This window comes from Capricornis sumatraensis, chromosome 23 (genome assembly GCF_032405125.1).
Source record: "Capricornis sumatraensis isolate serow.1 chromosome 23, serow.2, whole genome shotgun sequence".
Lineage (NCBI taxonomy): Eukaryota > Metazoa > Chordata > Mammalia > Artiodactyla > Bovidae > Capricornis > Capricornis sumatraensis.
In genome coordinates this window covers 15,759,121-15,779,962 of record NC_091091.1, presented here as the reverse complement: position 1 = coordinate 15,779,962, position 20,842 = coordinate 15,759,121, and the positions used below count along the sequence as shown (strand labels likewise).

The following is a 20,842-nucleotide window of genomic DNA, read 5'->3' as shown; positions in this document are numbered from 1 at the left end:
CACTGACTCAGTAAGGAGCCCAGGCTCAGTTCCCAGCTTCCCCACGTGGTGGTTGTAGTGTCCTGGACACCTCACTTAACATCTGTAACTATTTGTTTTCTCAAATGGGGATAATAACAGCTGCCCTGCTAACTGCCTGGCACTCAACCTGTGATCAGTAAATATTTGTGGAATGTTGGTGCAGATGAGATAACTGGCAATGCATTTAAGAACAGTAAATTGCTACAGAATTTAATTATTGCTATATCATTATTACTGGTAAGTTCTGAGGTTATCCCCAGTTTAAAATAGAATTGCAAAACCCAAGACCAAATATAGCTCTGTCATTCCAGGAGACTGAAATACTAGAAAGCAAGAAATGGCCTAGAATTATGTGTGCATAATACAGCCTCCACTTAGGTCAGCTTTTTATAACTTCGAAGTCAAGAAAAATGGTATTTTACATGGCAGTAATAATGAGTTCATAATAGCAACTATAGCTAGACTTTTTAAATTGATAGAAGACATGGCAATTGAATACTCCAAACTACAACAAACAAAAGAAAACTTGTCTAGATCAAAATCCATAACTTGCTTGAAAGAGAGTCCTCAGCAGCACCTGGGGCGTAATCTCTGCCCCAAATATTCTGGATATAGGTTATCTTTAACTGGTCTGGACTGACCGGGAAGAGGGCAGAGTAAGTGGGCCATTTGGCATTTTAATCCCACTTAACCTTCCCTGATTTGGGTACACTGGTGGCCTGCCTTTGGATTGGTGGTGACCCTGTGGCATATTTACATCAGTGAGTCATTGCCCTTTGTTCACGGATACACGTTACACGTTTCCCAGAGTAATGTGTAGTGTGTAATTCCAATGCAGACTTTGTAGATCCAGTAGCACTTCAAGTCATTCTTGACTGCTGTACTAAGGAGAAAAAGGGGGATTGTGTGTGGAGATGCCCTAAGTTTTTACACAAATTATTAGTAACACTTTTAATCACTTTATATGCCATTTTAATCCTTATTATATACTGAAAAAATCTGCTAAAATAGTGGATCTCAGGTCTTCTCATCACACACAAAAAGGTAGTATGTTAATTCACTTGACTATAGTAATGATTTTACTATATATCCATACATCAAAACATCATGTTGTACACATTAAACGTAATTTTTTTTTTAACTAAAAAAGTCAGAAAAAAGCCAAAACATTATAGAATGGGGAGGGGACACACAAGGCAGGCTGCCAAATTTAAACAAACAATCCCTTAGGACAGACTTTGTCGCTACCAAGTGCCAGACTGTACAGAGCACACAACCATCGACCACAGTTATCAATATTTTTTATGTACCAATTACTTTTAATACATGTTGATTTTATTTTTAAACCTGGATACCTTGCTATTTGCTAAATATATGTGTGTGAGAAAAAAGCTGTATATATACATAGAGAAAAATGATACTGTTGTACTCCATTTAAGTCATACCTTTTTCCAATCCAGAACAATAAAACAGCTCTGTTAAAGCAACAGAATGGCAAACGTTCTTTCACTTTACAAAGTAAGTCACTGTTGCATTTTTTCTTTTTTTTTAATATAAATTCATTTATTTGAATTGGAGACTAATTACAATATTGTATTGGTTTTGCCATATGTCAACATGAATCTGCCACGGGTGTACATGTGTTCCCCATCCTGAACCCTCCTCCCACCTCCCTCCCCACATTTTTTTAAAAAAAATGACACACTATTAAAATTAGTATACTTAAGAGAAAACGGTGTACATTCAACTATTCAGTACTGCTTCCTTTGTTGATAGCACAATATTCCTGATTTTCACCTTTTTTTCCCTCACTCATTTTTACTGTACAAGTCTAATTGAAAAACCTTTCTTAATTCAGTATTATTTTTTATTTCCTCTTTTCCTTCTGTCCTAGCAAAAGTTCTTAAAAGAAGAGCTTGTAAGTAGTTTATTTTTCAGCCATGGATATAGATTCACATAAAAGATGCTGTTTCTGTTTTATATTAGTTACTAGAAATCCCTTGACCAAGTTTGTGGCCCATGTCTAATATACCTCTCACTGTACACATTGTGGGCCTGCCCCATACTTCATCTTATTTTTATTTTCCCATTAGCCCTCATTTTTTCTCTAATGTTACACATATTTGCGGAAGCTCCATTAAAAACTTTCTGGAACAAGTTGAGGATTATATATATACATGCATGCAGTTGTTTTTAAGTAAGCAAAGGCAGAGCCAGTAATCTTTTAATTGGAGCAAGAGGTCTTAGAATGTAGACAGGGCACGGAAGAAGGAAGGATGTCCCTCAAAAATCCAGTCTGACACACAGAATAGCAGCAGAGGATGAGATGGGGAAACTGTTCAGACATACATTTGCACTGACTTCTATTGCTTAGTCATCTGTGCCAAAGAGAATGCTTTGGGTAAAAAGGAGTGAAGGCAGGAAGTTCGGCAGCAATGATCAGATCCTAACACAGACCCTGTAGCTTCACAGGCTTGCTTAACATGAGCCTTCCCAAAAGCCCAAATTGGGCTTCTGGAAAGCCCAAATCAAAGAGGTGAGTTCTCTAGACCAAAGAAATAGAATTGGCGAGACAAGAGTTTGAATAAATAGAAAGCTGGTCCTCAGTGCATTCCTGCCCTCCCCTCACAGCAGATGGCAAGTTCCACTAAGGATTGAATAGTTTTCAGAGGAAAACAAGTGTAAAACCTCTGCATAAAGACCACAAGAACAAAATAACCTATGGATTGAGTGCAATTCCAACCAAAATACCAAATTTGTGGATGTGTCTATGTAAATTGACAAACTTTTAAAATGTATATGAAAATACAAAGGTTTAATAAAAGCCAAAGCAATCTTCAAATAGAACAAAACTGGAGAATTTATACTGGAAGGAAGACTATTATAAAGCTACAGTAACCAAGATGACATACTGACAAAAGAGACACACACTGACTAGTGTAATCGAATAGGGAATGCAGAACCAGTCCATGATAATCAGTTACCTGGTCTAGGACAGAGGTATCACTGAAATGAAGTGGGTCAATAAAGGGTGCTGAGTCAACTGGATTTTCTCATGGACAGAAAAAGTATATATAAAACCATATATAAAGATAAGCTGTAAAATGATTGTGGATCTAAATGAGAAATGTAGAACAATAAAATACCTTCATTACCTTGAATAGGCAAAAGACAATACAACTAAAGAATTAATCTTTAAAAAGTTGATCAAATGGACTACATTAAAATTAAGAACTTATTTTCACCCAAATCCAACATTAAGAGAATACAAAGGCAATTCACAGGGAGAAACTATTTGGGATACATATTTCTGATGAAAGATATACATAAACCAGAATAAAGAATTCCTGCAAATCAAGTTGAGAACAAAGGTAGTCCCAAAACAATTTCAAAAGGTTAATATAAAAAATTGTAGTTTATATGTGTTAATGCTATTTAATTTGACACAAATTAGTGCATCCCCCAAGTGACTAAAATGAGAAAGACGGAAAGTGCCAAGTGTTGGAGACGATGGAGAACCACTGGAACTGTTGGTAAGAATGTGTATTAATACAACTATTTTGGAAAACTGCTTGTCAGCATCCACTGAGGCTGAACATATGCTCACCCTATGGCCAAGCAATTCTATTTCCAGGTACATACCAAACAGAAATACACCCATGTGTTCACAAAAAGACATGTATTAGAGAGTCACAGCACACCACATGTAACAACTCTGAATCAGAAGTCACATAAAGGTCTTACAGTAGTTGACTGAATATGTAAATACAGTGCATGACTGCACACACACACACCAAACTAAGAAAAATAACTGGAAGAAAGCAACACAAAAGGCAAATGAAAAATACATCAAAAGAAATACCCAATGGAACATGAAAAATTCACACTAATATCTATAGTTTCAAAACCACAAGAACTCGAAGATTGTAAGACAACAGTAAAATTAATAAACTAGCAAAACTAGTAGTAGAATGAAGAAAATGGAATTGAATATAAAAGCAATATAATCCACAGTAAAGCGACTTGAATAAGCAAGGGACATAGTCCACAGTCTTGAGGAAATTAAAGCAAAAAGGAAAAAGAATAAATTATTTAAAAATATAAATGGCAAGGAGATTCAACATATACATAATTGATATTCCCAATGTATTAGAAAAATGTTTAAAGATACAATGAAAAAAAAGCTTCCCTGAAATTAAAAAAAAAAGACAACAGATTCTATAGATATGTGGACAGGGAGGCCTGGTGTGCTACAATTCATGGGGTCGCAAAGAGTCGGACACAACTGAGCGACTGAACTGAACTGAACCTGTATCAAGGAAAAAATAGATGCAGAATCACCCAGACATTCAAAGTTACTAAAATGTGAAGAATTAAGAATTATATGAACATCTATTCAGAAAAACAAAGTCACCTACAAGGGAGAAAATCAAATCAGCCATTTATACCTCGTTAACACTAAAAAACAGAGGCAATGTCCTCCAGTTTCTGAGAAGAAAGTAATGACCCAACAACATTTATATTCTTCCAAACTGACTTTCAAAAATGTAACAAACAGATCTTCATAGGTGTGTACTTAGCTTCAGTTCAGTTCAGTTGCTCAGTCGTGTCCGACTCTTTGTGACCCCATGAATCACAGCACCCCAGGCCTCCCTGTTCATCACCATCTCCCAGAGTTCACTCAAACTCATGTCCATTGAGTCTGTGATGCCATCCAGCCATCTCATCCTCTGTCGTCCCCTTCTCCTCCTGCCCCCAATCCCTCCCAGCATCAGAGTCTTTTCCGATGAGTCAACTCTTCGCATGAGGTGGCCAAAGTACTGGAGTTTTCAGCTTTAGCATCAGTCCTTCCAAAGAACACCCAGGGCTGATCTCTAGAATGGACTGGTTGGATCTCCTTGCAGTCCAAGGGACTCAAGAGTCTTCTCCAACACCACAGTTCAAAAGCATCAATTCTTCGGTGCTCAGCCTTCACAGTCCAACTCGCATCCATACATGACTACTGGAAAAACCATAGCCTTGACTAGACAGACCTTGGTTGGCAAAGTGAGGTCTCTACTTTTCAATATGCTATCTAGGTCAGTCATAACTTTTCTTCCAAGGAGTAAGCGTCTTTTAATTTCATGGCTCTAATCACCATCTGCAGTGATTTTGGAGCCCCAAAAAATAAAGTCTGACACTGTTTCCCCATCTATTTCCCATGAAGTGATGGAACCAGATGCCATGATCTTCGTTTTCTGAATGTTGAGCTTTAAGCCAACTTCTTCACTCTCCTCTTTCACTTTCATCAAAAGGCTTTTTAGTTCCTCTTCACTTTCTGCCATAAGGGTGGTGTCATCTGCATATCTGAGGTTATTGATATTTCTCCTGGCAATGTTGATTCCAGCTTGTGCTTCCTCCAGCCCAGGGTTTCTCATGATATGCTCTGCATATAAGTTAAATAAGCAGGGTGACAATATACAGCCTTGACGTACTCCTTTTCCTATTTGGAACCAGAAAAGCAAGCCTTCCTCAGTGATCAATGCAAAGAAATAGAGGAAAACAACAGAATGGGAAAGACTAGAGATCTCTTCAAGAAAATCAGAGATACCAAGAGATACCAATACTTTGCATTTCATGCAAAGATGGGCTCGATAAAGGACAGAAATGGTATGGACCTAACAGAAGCAGAAGATATTAAGAAGAGGTGTCAAGAATATATAGGAGAACTCTACAAAAAAGATCTTCACGACCCAGATAATCACGATGGTGTGATCACTCACCTAGAGCCAGATATCCTGGAATGTGAAGTCAAGTGGGCCTTAGAAAGCATCACTACGAACAAAGCTAGTGGAGGTGATGGAATTCCAGTTGAGCTAGTTCAAATCCTAAAAGATGATGCTGTGAAAGTGCTGCACTCAATATGCCAGCAAATTTGGAAAACTCAGCAGTGGCCACAGGACTGGAAAAGGTCAGTTTTCATTCCAATCCCAAAGAAAGGCAATGCCAAAGAATGCTCAAACTACCACACAATTGCACTCATCTCACACGTTAGTAAAGTAATACTCAAAATTCTCCAAGCCAGGCTTCAGCAATATGTGAACCGTGAAATTCCAGATGTTTAAACTGGATTTAGAAAAGGCAGAGGAACCAAAGATCAAATTGCCAACATCTGCTGGATCATACTAAAAGCAAGAGAGTTCCAGAAAAACATCTATTTCTGCTTTATTGACTATGCCAAAGCCTTTGACTGTGTGGATCACAATAAACTGTGGAAAATTCTGAAAAAGATGGGAATACCAGACCACCTAACCTGCCTCTTGAGAAACCTGTGTGCAGGTCAGGAAGCAACAGTTAGAACTGGGCATGGAACAACAGACTGGTTCCATATAGGAAAAGGAGTACGTCAAGGCTGTATATTGTCACCCTGCTTATTTAACTTGTATGCAGAGTACTTAGCTTAGAGACTGTGAAAAACTACCAGATGACAAAAATCTAGCTAATTAAGGTATGAGTCAAAATAAAATACATGGGAATGAACAAGCCATGATAAAAAGTCTGAGGCTAAGTATAGGCCCATACAAAAGTAGAAGTAGGAATAAACAATGGAACCTCTTTGGTCTCAACCATAGAGGAGAGATGACAAAGGGAACACTGTTGTTTGGAAGTAAGACTGTGGTTGCAAGGCCTCCGACCTTCAGAAGCCGACCTATGACCATTGTGGCAACACCGCCAGGCAGAAGAGGAAATGTGACTGGAGTTGCCAAGGCTACAGACGGAACACACCGAGGCCAGGTGAGCGAGGCACCTGCAAAGAGTATCCTGAAGATTCAGGCGTGGATTCTGGGAGAACACCTAACCCCAGCGAGCCGCTGGGGCAGCATCCAGTTCATCTTAGGGATTTCGACCATTAGTCATGCAATAAATGCTCTGGTTTAAAAAAAATAGACACTTAAGGAAATTATAAATTAATTTCATAAATCATGATAACAGTTAAAAAAAATACTGATAATAAATAGCTTACAAAACAGAAGTAGAGATGTGGGAAGCAGTGTAAGTATTTGAATTGTTTCATGTTTTATAGCAGGGAGTTCAGAGATGGTGAAAAGGTAACACATAACCACTGTTATTGATTTTAGTGTTCTCTAAGAACTAATATTTCTTGTGATTAAGGACATAGTTCTCTGAAGTTCTGTAATTCCTTCCCTTAAAAACTGTTTATTCCATTAAACTGAAGTAAAATTAAAATCTTCATTTCAGATAAATGCAAGACCACTCAGCAGTGAAAAGTAATGAATCACTGCTGGCTCATTCACTCAAAATGTACAAATCACAAAATTATTGTTCTGAATGAAAGTCGCCGCCACAAAAGAGTAATTACTGGATGACTGCATTTATATAAAAATCTAGAAGATTCAAACTAATCCGTAGTGACTACAAACATTTCATTGCTTGCTTTGGGCTAGGACGGGAGAGAGGCATAGACTACCAGGGGACTGCTAGCATAGACTACTACAGAAGTGCAGTGTTCTGTATCCAGCGATAGACTCCCAGAACAGTCTTCCTTGTCATCCCGAAGGAGACGGCTGAAGTGTTCTGTATCCTGAGTGTGGTGGGGTAAAACCTATCCAAGTGCAGGGACAGAATTCATAGAATTTGTATGAATAACACATTAAAGGGATGCTGCTTATTATATAAACATTACACTTCAATAAACTCAATTAAATAGATAACCCTAACAACAACAACAAAAATAGTTTGGATATGAGATCCCCTGTTTCTAACCATCCTGCCTATATATAGTCACAATGGGCTACCATGAAGTTCGTTAAATGTTAATGAAATGTCTTATTTCTGAGTGGTAGGATTTAAAGCAATTTTTAAATATTTATCTTTAGAATGTTTCCTATTGCTTGAATTTTCATAGCAGGCACATGCATGTAATTTTTAACAACCACTACTGTCACTAATTTAAGATATCTATGGATGAGTCTATAATATTCCATCTGTGCTTCCAGGGAATTGTGCTGGAAACGTGATGGAGAGACGGGTGCACAGAACGAGAGAGGAGGCCTCCATCCCGGCCAGCCCCACTCCAGCCGGGCCCCCACCTGTTCAGCAGGGCTCACCTGCCCACAGAGTCTAACGTGGCTCTCTACCATCAACGAGCTGCTTTTGTTCTCTTACTGCTATGAAAATGGCACTACATATCTAAATTCGGTGTAGCACACCAAAATAGAAATGGCTCCAATTCATCCTGATGAAGACTCTCAGGGAGGTGAGTTCTAGTCTTCAATGTGGTACATGTTACACCCAAAAGGGAAGACTGCAACATGTCTGTGGCTGGCTGGTGATCATACACAAGATACTTAATTTCTTCATTCCTTCTTTGTATAACATGAAGTCAGTATGAAAAAGCATAAAGTTATAAATTTTATGAAGAAGTGTTCTGAATAATAAAAGTATTCTGTTATTTATGCTAAATAATACATTTTGTCATTCTGACAGTACATTGTAGTATTAAAGTTTATATTCTGAGAAATTTGGCTAACAAGGGTTTTAACCCCTATTCATTAGGTTAAAGGGTGGATTTCTGACTAGTTTAGAATACAGACAGTTCTGTCCTCAAAGCAGGGAATCCAACTCTACTGGGACATAAAGCCGATAATATACAAAACACAATGAGTAATGCCTACAAAATGGCAAAATTGCTAGATAAGGATTTGCCTTATGTAAAAAAAATTAAAGTTTTAAATATAAGTATTTCCTCTGTATAATAAATAAATAGAAGAACTGTACTGTCTTCCAAAAATGTGAAAAGAACATCTGATGTTAAAATTTCATTTTTTTCAGCATTCAGTTTGCCTGCTCATAAAAAGCTCTGTGATCGCATTTATTGCCTAGTGACTCTATTTACAACCCTTAAAAGTCTGCAATTAGCAGGTCAAATAGCATTGTACATGGGTCCTTGCCAAGGTGGCATGGATTACTAGGATGCGATATTCCTTTTTAAAAAGAGTAAGCCTTTATCTAGCCATGAAAACCAATTCATACTGCAGAGTATATAACATTTAAAAATTAAGATGGGAAACAACAACTCTATTTTAAACTCTCAAATCCCAGAAAGTAAAAATATATGAGCTACTAGGAGCCCTTTCATAGTTAAGCATTTAAACATTTGGCTATAAAGGTTTTAGAATATATTTTGCATTAGTAGGTAAACATAAAATTAAATAAATTATTTTTGATACTACCTGCCTGTGGTATATGTAATCAGCTGGCTATATGGAAGATCCTTACTCAAAAATATAAGACCATCACAACCAGTAAGGCAAGACACTTAACAAACTGGGTGGATAACAAGTTACTATCATATTCGTGAACTACTTTCAACTCTATTTTTTCCAACTCTCATAGAACAGATATCTTCATTCTTTTTATGATACTACTGCAGGAACAGGTCCTAGCTACACATGAGAGTGATGAAAACTCTTATTAAAAATGCAGATTCCTAGGTCCAATCCCCAGGGAGCCTGGTAAGTGGGAGATGATGCCCAGGATGTGTTTTTAACCGCCTGCCCCCTTCTGCCCTGTGAAATCGATAATTCAGTGCAGCTGGTCTCTGTCCCCCTGTCTGGATGCTGCATCAATCACAGGCTATTAAAAATATTTAAATCATATGTCTGTTTCCTTTTTCCACTTTTCTGCCTAATTGCCCTTACAAATTTTTCCCACTTGGCTTTTGATTACCTAGAAGAATGTAATATTATCTTGAAACTTGGACGTATTTCCTTGTACCCCTTCCCCTGAGCCTTTAATAAGCGATTATTATCAAAAGTGAAAAAAGCTCCACTCTCCCAGGGCTTATTTATCCTAATGAGTTTGTGTGATTCTAGACAATTTCTCTGTGCAGACAGAAGAATGTTCCCTTCTATCTAACAATGATTCATTCTGGGTTAGAATCTTCTCAGATTTGTTCTCAAGCATAACTAGATTATATTCAAAACTTTTCCAACAAGCCTATATACTCTTTAAATAAAATCGATAAAAAGAAGAATCTTTTTATCGAAAGTTAGTAGTACATGAGATTGTATAAGTCACAATGAATTCAGGACCAAGCTTAACCCACTTCCCGTGAAAAGTTCCCTGATCCCACCCCTCTTTTCCCCTATGCCCCACCCACTCCTGAATGGGACATCTCCCTCATTCACTCGGTGCCTCTGATAGCAGCTGTCTGATCTTACAGCCTGATTTTCATGCCTACCCCCAAACTACCAACACCTGACTGTCTCAAAGAAACAGACAATGCCTTAACAGCACATGCCCTATGACTAAGAAAAGCAGCGGTTGTGTAGCCTCCTCTTTTTCAGTTCAGTTCAGTCGCTCAGTTGTGTCCGACTCTTTGCGACCACATGAATCGCAGCACGACAGGCCTCCCTGTCCATCAACTCCCAGAGTTTACTCAAACTCACGTCCATCGAGTTGGTGATGCCATCCAGCCATCTCATCCTCGGTCGTCCCCTTCTCCTCCTGCCCCCAATCCCTCCCAGCATCAGAGTCTTGTCCAATGAGTCAACTCTTCACATGAGGTGGCCAAAGTACTAGAGTTTCAGCTTTAGTGTCATTGCTTCCAAAGAAATCCCAGGGCTGATCTCCTTTAGAATGGACTGGTTGGATCTCCTTGCAGTCCAAGGGACTCTCAAGAGTCTTCTCCAACACCACAGTTCAAAAGCATCAATTCTTTGGTGCTCAGCCTTCACAGTCCAACTCTCACATCCATACATGACTACTGGAAAAACCATAGCCTTGACTAGACGGACCTTAGTCGGCAAAGTAATATCTCGCTTTTGAATATGCTATCTAGGTTGCTCATAACTTCTCTTCCAAGGAGTAAGTGTCTTTTAATTTCATGGCTGCAGTCAACATCTGCAGTGATTTTGGAGCCCAAAAAAATAAAGTCTGATAGTTTCCACTGTTTCCCCATCTATTTGCCATGAAGTAATGGGACCAGATGCCATGATCTTAGTTTTCTGAATGTTGAGCTTTAAGCCAACTTTTTCACTCTCCACTTTCACTTTCATCAAGAGGCTTTTTAGCTCCTCTTCACTTTCTGCCATAAGGGTGGTGTCATCTGCATATCTGAGGTTATTGATATTTCTTCCGGCAATCTTGATTCCAACCTGTGCTTCTTCCAGCCCAGGATTTCTCATGATGTACTCTGCATATTCCTTGGAAGAAAAGTTGTGACCAACCTAGACAGCATATTCAAAAGCAGAGACATTACTTTGCCGACTAAGGTCCGTCTAGTCAAGGCTATGGTTTTTCCTGTGGTCATGTATGGATGTGAGAGTTGGACTGTGAAGAAGGCTGAGTGCCGAAGAATTGATGCTTTTGAGCTGTGGTGTTGGAGAAGACTCTTGAGAGTCCCTTGGACTGCAAGGAGATCCAACCAGTCCATTCTGAAGGAGATCAACCCTGGGATTTCTTTGGAAGGAATGATGCTAAAGCTGAAACTCCAGTACTTTGGCCACCTCATGAGAAGAGTTGACTCATTGGAAAAAACTCTGATGCTGGGAGGGATTGGGGGCAGGAGGAGAAGGGGACGACCGAGGATGAGATGGCTGGATGGCATCACAGACTCGATGGACGTTGAGTCTGAGTAAACTCCGGGAGATGGTGATGAACAGGGAGGCCTGTCGTGCTGCGATTCATGGAGTCACAAAGAGTCGGACATGACTGAGCAACTGAACTGAACTGAACTCTGCATATAAGTTAAACAAGCAGGGTGACAATATACAGCCTTGACGTACTCCTTTTCCTATGTGGAACCAGTCTGTTGTTCCATGTCCAGTTCTAACTGTTGCTTCCTGACCTGCATATAGGTTTCTCAAGAGGCAGGTTAGGTAGTCTGGTATTCCCATCTCTTTCAGAATTTTCCACAGTTTATTGTGATCCACACAGTCAGAGGCTTTGGCATAGTCAATAAAGCAGAAATAGATGTTTTTCTGGAACTCTCTTGCTTTTTCCATGATCCAGAGGATGTTGGCAATTTGATCTCTGGTTCCTCTGCCTTTTCTAAAACCAGGTTGAACATCTGGAAGTTCACGGTTCACGTATTGCTGAAGCCTGGCTTGGAGAATTTTGAGCATTACTTTTCTAACGTGTGAGATGAGTGCAATTATGCGGTAGTTTGAGCATTCTTTGGCATTCCCTTTCTTTGGAATTGCAATGTAAACTGACCTTTTCCAGTCCTGTGTCTCCTCTTTTTACATTCATACATACCCAAGGTAAACTTTTTCTTCTTACTATACAGACCCATAGAGATTCTGTGACTTTTCATAGCTCTTTCCTCCTCTGTCTCAGCTACTTCCAATTTGATTGTTCAAAAACTATCACAATATAGTCATTTCTATCTATTGACTTCAATAAGGGTGTCTACACTGTCAGCCACCAGCATTCAGGATGATCCTCTTTCTAAGCATTTTCTGTGGGTTAGCACTTTGATCCAGAGCTTGTGAGCTGCCCTAGAGAGAGAGAGACCCACGTACCTCATCCTGCAGGAGTGTCTTACTGTACTCCAGGTGGTGCCTCTCCAAGATGGAAGAGCCGTGAAGCCTTGCTAGCGGAGATGTGGACCTAGGAGGAAAAGGGTCATTTTAGCTATTTAAAGATGACACATAGATCACACAGTACAGAATCTTTGCAATCTGAGGATTTTTTCTTCATGTCTTCCCTCTCCCCTAATGACTGTGAAACAGTTGAAAGTAACATATTGGAAAAGAATTTTTAGATGTAGAACAGAAGAATATGCTCTTAAAAAAAATCTTTTTAAGAAAAACCCTAATTTGTTAAATGCATAAAATGATTTAATTGCTTGAACTACAAAGTTTCTCTCATGGAAAGAAAAGGAAGAAGGTCAGCTCGCCCATCGCTGATGGGACCCACACAGACTCCCAACACCAGGCCAAAGCAGAAGTCTGGGATGTGGTCTCATCTTTTCTGCAAACCTCGGAGATGCCACATCCCATTTGGCTACTCTCTTTTCATCTGTGGCAAGTTAGATTTGACTGTTTGGGACTTGTTTCTTCATCAGTAAAAGAGGGGAATAATAGTACCTACCAGGTGGGAGGGCTACAAGGATTCAAAAAGGCCATAGGTATCAAGTTCTCAGCTGGTCTCCCAGTACACAAGTGCTCAATAAGCATTCATTCCTTGGAAACTGAATTGGCTGAAGCAGTAAGGAGGACGGAAGAGAGCTCAGTCATTGTCAGGAAGGCATTCAGGAATGCGGAACAGCCAGCGCGGGCTGGAGCTCTTAGAGGAAGATGTGGCTTGCCGGAACCTAGACTGGGAATCCCCTCTTCAGGGCAAAGCCTGATTGGTAGAGTTGGTGAAGGTGAAACTGCTACTGCTAAGTCACTTCAGTCGTGTCCGACTCTGTGCGACCCCATGGACGGCAGCCCACAAGGCTCCCCCATCCCTGGGATTCTCTCTAGGCAAGAACACAGGAGTGGGTTGCCATTTCCTTCTCCAATGCATGAAAGTGAAAAGTCAAAGTGAAGTCGCTCAGTCGTGTCCAACTCTTCGCGACCCCATGGACTGCAGCCTACCAGGCTCCTCCGTCCATGGGATTTTCCAGGCAAGAGTACTGGAGTGGGGTGCCATTGCCTTCTCCCTGAAGGTGAAAAGTCACTGCTTAATTCATTGAGTAAATTTCTTGAGGATCTACTATGTAATTTCAGACATATAATTTCAGGTGATTCTCACAGCAGTCTTTGAGAGGGCAATATTGTACCTGTTTAACAGTTAAGAAACTGAATCTCAAACACATTAAGTGATTTACCCAAGATCACTCAACCAGGAAGTGTTTGGATCCCATAAACCCAGACTCCGAAGCTCATTCTCTCTAAAATGTCTCACTTCCTCTGGTACCTTGTAGGTAGTGGGTTATGTGTTGGAGATGAGGATATAGTGCAGCCAAGGCAGGCAGAGCTTCTTAAATGTCACTATCAAGGAGCTAGGTTGGCTATGGCATTGCTGACGAATTTTGAAAGTGCCAATGACATAATAACAGTGATAATAATAATACCTGATAATTATTAACCTCCAAGCACCAACCATGAGCTGACTGCTTTGTATGCATAGCCTTATTTAATCTTTACAATGACCTTAAGTGTTAGGTAGCATTACTACAGTTATTATTTTCCCAGTGAGGAACTCAAAGCTTAGAAAGTTTAAATAATTTGTGAACTCAGTGATTACAAATCTGTCCGAGCTGAGAGGCTGCACTTCTTTTCTTAGGCAAGAGGGGAAGGTGGTGATGATGTTAAGATGCAAGGTCAGCTGGTGGAGGCACAAGGACAAGGGACATGAGAGGTAGTGAGCCCAGGAAGAAATGTTCTCTAGCTTGAGTTGAGGGTGTCACCCAAGGGTGTACAACTGTAAGTCGAAGATCAATGCACCTAAAGGTATGGATTCAATACTTTGATGAAACAAAGTTGAAAAAAGAGCGAAGGCGTTTACAAAGAAGGCAGGGGCACCAGAACTATCGACGCGGCAGCATATGTTCACTTACTTCATCTGATACAAATTATTGGTGCCTCTGTGGTCAATGTCGTGGCAGAAGGCAGCAGCAAGCATGGCAAAGGCTTCAAGGTCTGTGTAGTATTTCTTCAGTCTTCCTGTCTAAAAGAAAATAGACATATATATTCACTTACATTAATATACTTACATTAATACATTATGCAGCATGTGCAGTGAGGCCTGCCTCTGATGGAGAAGGGGGTCTTCTGTGTTTTTAGAGCAAGCTTTCTTTCTTTCTCTTTTGGTCACACCACGTGGCATGTGGGATCTTAGTTCCCTGATCAGGGATCAAACCTTGATCCTTTGCATTGGAAGCATGGAGTCTTTACCACTGAACCACCAGGGAAGTCCCAAACTGGTTTTATTTCTTGTAGCTCATTCTGGGCAGTCACAAACCTAGCAGGTAACTGAATTTTTTCCTTTAAAGACATAAGTACTTGAGTATCAGAGTTATTATCCAGGCAAGCACCCAGGGATACCCACATGCCCTGGCATCATCTCCAGAGGATTTGGGGATTTATGGGATTGTATCCGTGAATTCCAAAATTATCTCGAAAGAGACAGCCTGTATCTATTCTCACCACGTTCAGGAGGAGGCACGCAGGTTTTCACCAACTGCTGTGCTCCATGGCTTCCCTGGCGGTTCAGAGGTTAAAGCTCTGCCTGCAATGCAGGAGACCTGGGTTCGATCCCTGTGTCGGGAAGATGCCCTGGAGAAAGAAATGGCAACCCACTCCAGTATTCTTGCCTGGAGAATCCCATGGACAGAGGAGCCTGGTGGGCTACAGTCCATGGGGTCGCAAAGAGTCGGACACGATACCTACCATCAGCAAAGTGAACATGGTCTGCCCCACATTAAACCCGTGTCGCCAGTTGTGGTACGTGACGGCCCGGTACCCCTTCCTCACCGTGTACATCCATCTGGTGAGAACCTGCCGCCAAAGACGACAATACCACTCAGACTTTGGAACAGAATTCTAAAGGTTAGAAGGTCTGTGACAACCTTATCTGAAAAGATAGGATGGCCTTGTTTACAGGGTTTAAGCGGATATATTGACAAAGTTAATGATAATTTAAGATCTACACTGCAGGGAATCTTTTTGAACCACGGGTAATTTTACACAATGGAGAACTGTCACAGAATCACACTATATTTTAAATTAAATACCATCTAACCTCAACGGGTACTTTGAATTTCTCCACCACGTTTATTTCAAAAAACAGCCGAAGTCCACACTTAATCAGTTCATGCTCTGTGATGGGCAAGTCGCTGAAGCGGAATTCATACAGGTCTGCAGTCCGTGGGTCTGGCAGGTCCTCCTTCTGTTGAAACAAGGACCAAAGGTTCCAGTTTACATTCTTTTTTATCCCTTTAGTCATACACAAAATTACAATGCAATGATGCCGCATGCACTCCCCTCAGCCTCTATATACCCAGTACTGGGTTATGCCCCTATTATCCTCACAACAAACCTGCACAATGACCCTCAGTTTCCAGATGGTTAAACTGAGGCTCGGCTATCCTGAGCAGCTTTCTAAGTGACGGCATTCAATTCCAAAGCAGACCTCAGAGGCTACTTTCTTTCTCTGATGCAAAATAAAATGCTGAATTACAGCAGCAATGGCAACCCACTCCAGTACTCTTGCCTGGAAAATCCCATGGATGGAGGAGCCTGGTAGGCTGCAGTCCATGGGGTCTCTAAGAGTCAGACACGACTGATCGTCTTCACTTTCACTTTTCACTTTCACGCACTGGAGAAGGAAATGGCAACCCACTCCAGTGCTCTTGCCTGGAGAATCCCAGGGACAGAGGAGCCTGTTGGGCTGCCGTCCATGGGGTCGCACAGAGTCGAATACGACCGAAGCAACTTAGCAGCAGCAGCAGCAGCAACAACCCATTTTCAATACTCAACTTCTCTTTTTTCCTCTTCTAGAAATATTTAGTAAACAGTAAATGATGGCTTGATTCAGTTCTATCGTATTTTCTTTACCTGTTTAGTGATGCTTTCCCACTAGTCTGGGTTCCCTAAGGATGGGATCATGGTGTGTTACCTGCTGCGGTAACAGAACCTGAGGGCTTGTCCCACAGAGGTGCTTGGTTAATGTTCATTGAATGAATGAATGAATGAATGCCCCCCAGTGTCCTGGTACACATGCAGACATCTCATTTAACCCACCCCTTGTCAGGATTTAGGACTAGGTGAAAAAACAGTTGAACTAGTCACATGGACATGGCTTGGGAAACAAAAATGTGGGTCTTGCCTTTAAGGACTTAACTTATTGAAGTGGTTAAAAATACAGATAGTGAAAGGTGAGATTCTGGAGGGGTGTGTATTCAGCTGATGTGACAGACGGCAGGGCAGAGACAACCCCACAGGAAGAAAGAAGCAGGCAAGGAAAGGAAGAAGCACACAGCCTGCTGTGTGGTCCAGCACACAAACGTGCAGGGGCAGTCCAGTTCAGTGGGTGTTCACTGAGCCCAGTAAAGCCTTACTACTGTGGCTAAGGGCACATCCCTCAGAGAGTTCAGGCTTGGCCCAGAGGAGGATTCATGTTCTATTTGCACAAATTTCAACACCAAATGCTATATGGCCCTTTTAAGTACAATTATGGTATCTGTTCACCTAACCCCCAAGTCAGAGCTGGCCCTCACACCTTTGCCCTTCTTTGCAGGGTCTTCCAGATTCTCCAAGGAAGAAGAACCCCTTCTCCCCAAGGCCACTCTCAGATGGTCACTTTGGGCAGAGATATCTCTCCTGCAAAGCAATGGTTTTGAGCCAGGAAACTAGTGTTCAGTTCTGGGTTGGGGTTAGCTACATCAGTGTTTTCATCTGTGAAATGCGGATAACAATAGTAACATTTTTGTCTTTGTTGTTTTAATGAAAAAGTAGTACCAATTTTATTTTCACATGTCAAAGACAATTAGAGGGGATTCATCCCATGACCCCTAGGGAAAGTGAAAGTTGTTTAGTCATGTCTGAGTCTTAGCGAGCCCCTGGACTATACAGTCCATGGAATTCCCCAGGCCAGAATACTGGAGGGGGTAGCCTTTCCCTTCTCGAGGGGATCTTCCCAACCCAGAGACTGAACCCAGGTCTCCCGCATTACAGGCAGATTCTTTACCAGCTGAGCCACAAGGGAAGCCCCTAGTAGCACTTCCCAAAGCTCCTTCCTCACAGGGCCTTTCGCTTCCTCCACTGTTCTTCTTAGCACTTTCTCTCTGTCCGGAACCTCCCGGATTCCTTGCCCATGGGAGCTCTTTTTCCCTTCTGTTCATTTTTAATCATTCAACAGACATTTATTGGTTCCTATTTGCGTTGTAAGCATTATGGATAAAACAATATCACTACTTCCTGAAATGCACATTCTTGCGGGGAGAACTGGAGAATAAGCACATGTAAAAATCAGACCGAGAACTGTGGGGTGCAGTGAGGGGTGCCCCATGCCACAGAACCTCCCTGCTGGAAGTCACCTCTGCCCTGCTCTTCTCAGAGTATTATGTAAAGATCAAATGTGAAAACATTTTTTAAAACATTACAGGGTCAGTCACACTAATGTGTAAGTGTGCATTTTTAGCAGGAAACAAAGTAAGAAGTTCTCAGAATTATGACTCCCGGGCCCAATTTGCAGTTATAGGCAAACCATTATAATAATACTATAATACAGAAATCACAGGTTTTGAAAAAACAGCAGTCATACAACAGTGATACAGAGAGATTGATAGAAATCAAGGCTTTTGCTTGGTCTGAGAAGTAGGAACTCTAGCACCAAAGGCTGGTTTTTCTCCTCTTTGATGGAACGCACAGCTGAGATTGAGAAAGAGAGGCGGTAAGCGTGAGAGATTGCGAGAAGTCACCCTCTCTGTAACTGTATGTGAGTGTAACATGGCCGCACTGGCCTCCTGCATCCAGCCAGCTCGCTCCCTCTGCTCCAGAGACCCCTGGCCATCTGAGCAGGTCGCTTCCGGGTCCCAGTGTGCCAGGCTGCCAGGTGTAGTCTTGCCCCGCCCCCTGCCAGGCCTCGCAGGCTGCTCCCCTCTCCCACTCGCTGGGGCTCTGGCCACACCAGCTGCCTTTGGTCTCCGTAACGTGCTCTGTGTCCCCCTACCCTGGCCTGTCTGCTTTCCCTTCTCATCTCCAAGCCCCCATCATCACTCTCTGCCCACCCAGCTCCCGCGTCCCCTTCAGGCCTACACGCCATGGCCTTCATCTCACACTCCATCACCTTCTGCGAGGAGAATCGGGCCCTTGGTGCTCACGCCCCATGAACCCATCCATTCAAGGCAGTGTCATTGCTTGTATTTTCCGTCTCTCTAATAAACAAGGGGTTTCTTGAGCCAGGTAAGAACCAGACCACGTTATCTTTTGCCCTTGGCACTTAACAGTTTCTTGTATCATAGTGCATCTCAATAATTAGTGAATGAACGAAAACAAAACTCAACGAAGGAGGAGTGAATGAGGTACTTCTCTGGAATGTTCTCTCTACATCGTCTATGGTCTGGTAAACAGGAGCTGCAGGGCATCTGTGAGTGACCTGAAATGTCCCAGGAAGCAGGGGGAAGAAGGGGAACAACCTTCCCCACTCCCTCTGCCCGAGCGGCAGGGCTGCTTCCTCAGTCTTCCAGCACAGCCACTCGCACCTGCTGTTACACCCATGAAAGAGGGCCACGCCTTCCCTGAACCAAGAATTAAAGTGTATCCCTGGGGAAAATCATGGTAAGTGAAGACGCATATATGTTTATGCCGCTTGGAAATTACGCCAAGATAGTTCCAGAGTACCCCTCTGAAATACGTGTTTGTTTCTTAAGTTGGGCTTCCCTGGTAGCTCAGCTGGTAAAGAATCCACCTGCAATGCAGGAGACCCTAGTTCAATTCCTGGGTTGGGAGGATCAGCAGTATTCTTGGGCTTCCCTTGTGGCTCAGCTGGTAAAGAATCTGCCTGCAATGCGAGAGACCTGGTTTTGATCCCTGGGTTGGGAAGAACCTTTGGAGAAGGGAAAGGCTACCCACTCCAATATTCTGGCCTGGAGAATTCCATGGACTGTATAGTCCATGGGGTCGCAAAGATGCATATATATATATTTATGCCACTTGGAAATTATGCCAAGATAGTTTCAGAGAACCCCTCTGAAATCTGTGTTTGTTTCTTAAGTTGCATGCACCAGCAATTTAGGATGAGCTTTAGAGCATATCTTGTATTCAAAATAAGCCATTTTGTTGTAAAGCTACTGACTCTGTGCCCATTTCATTGCTTTTCCATCATAAGGCCCTTCTCTCCTCTAAACAGAGAACTAGAAAAATTCTAACAAGTCATGAATATCAATTAAAGCTTTGTTTTACAAAGAAGATGAGTTTTGTTGGGGGCAAATGAGCAGAAGGAAGGGTCATCTTCTGGGCTACATGTGAGAGGAAAGTGCTCAGAAGTTAAGTCAAAGAGAGTGAGAGGAGGAGGAAGAGCCTCAGGTGACACGAAAATATGCAAGGTGTCAAAACATAGAGGTCAAAGGCCACTGGGCTCTGCGGTAGTACAGCCAAAGGCCAGGATGGGAAGACAGAGCTCATAAAAGATGGGGATGGGGAAAGTGAGATATTCAGTATATCTTAGCTCAGAAAAAAAGAACACAGGCTGGAAAGGGGCAGTGGATGTGACACCACTTCAATTTCAGACAGCCTGTATTTAGGCCTCTGGGTTCAAAGGGCTAGGGGCCCTGGTAAACAGTCCAGGCTTGTAGTTGGGCTCCCAGAAGGGCCTCCCTCTAGAAATAAAGATTCTACCCCAGTAGCAAGGGCAAAGCTAAGACAGACCATCCCCAACAGACTCTAAAACCAGCTCCTTCACCCGCCAGAACAAAGTCTAACCCTCTGAAGAGAAAGATAACATCACTCAGAGCCCCTCCAAGTTTTTATCAACAATGTCTGGTTCTCAATGACACAATTATGAAGTATGCCTTAAAATGATCGAATGAGTAAAACTCAAGAGTAAAAATAGACAGTGGAATCAGACATATAGGTGATTCAGGTACTGAGAATTTAAAATCACTATGATGAATAAATTTAAGAAGATTGATGAAGAGAGAAAGTAGATAAAAATGACAGAAAGTTTCAGCATAGAGTTGAAATCTTTAAAAAAAAAAAAAAGTTAAATATACATCCTAGAACTGAACAAGAGAAGCTCTGAAATTAAAAACTTACCTCATGGGTTTAACAGTTGACTGAAGAAAATTTGGGTGAGTTTAAATAGTAGATACAAAATACAGGAT

The 20,842-nt window shown here is 41.6% G+C and overlaps 1 protein-coding gene across 1 annotated transcript in view; it reads right to left on the bottom strand.

Annotated features, from left to right (window-relative positions):
• The window catches only part of PDE6C (phosphodiesterase 6C), a 58,428-nt gene that overhangs the window by 9,779 nt on the left and 27,807 nt on the right, over positions 1-20,842 (bottom strand). The window contains exons 12-15 of the mRNA XM_068961500.1: positions 15,760-15,906; positions 15,408-15,515; positions 14,576-14,685; positions 12,549-12,636 (exon numbers count right to left, since the gene is read on the bottom strand). Coding sequence (XP_068817601.1) covers positions 12,549-12,636; positions 14,576-14,685; positions 15,408-15,515; positions 15,760-15,906 — 453 coding nt within the window. The remainder of the gene's footprint in view (positions 1-12,548; positions 12,637-14,575; positions 14,686-15,407; positions 15,516-15,759; positions 15,907-20,842) is intronic.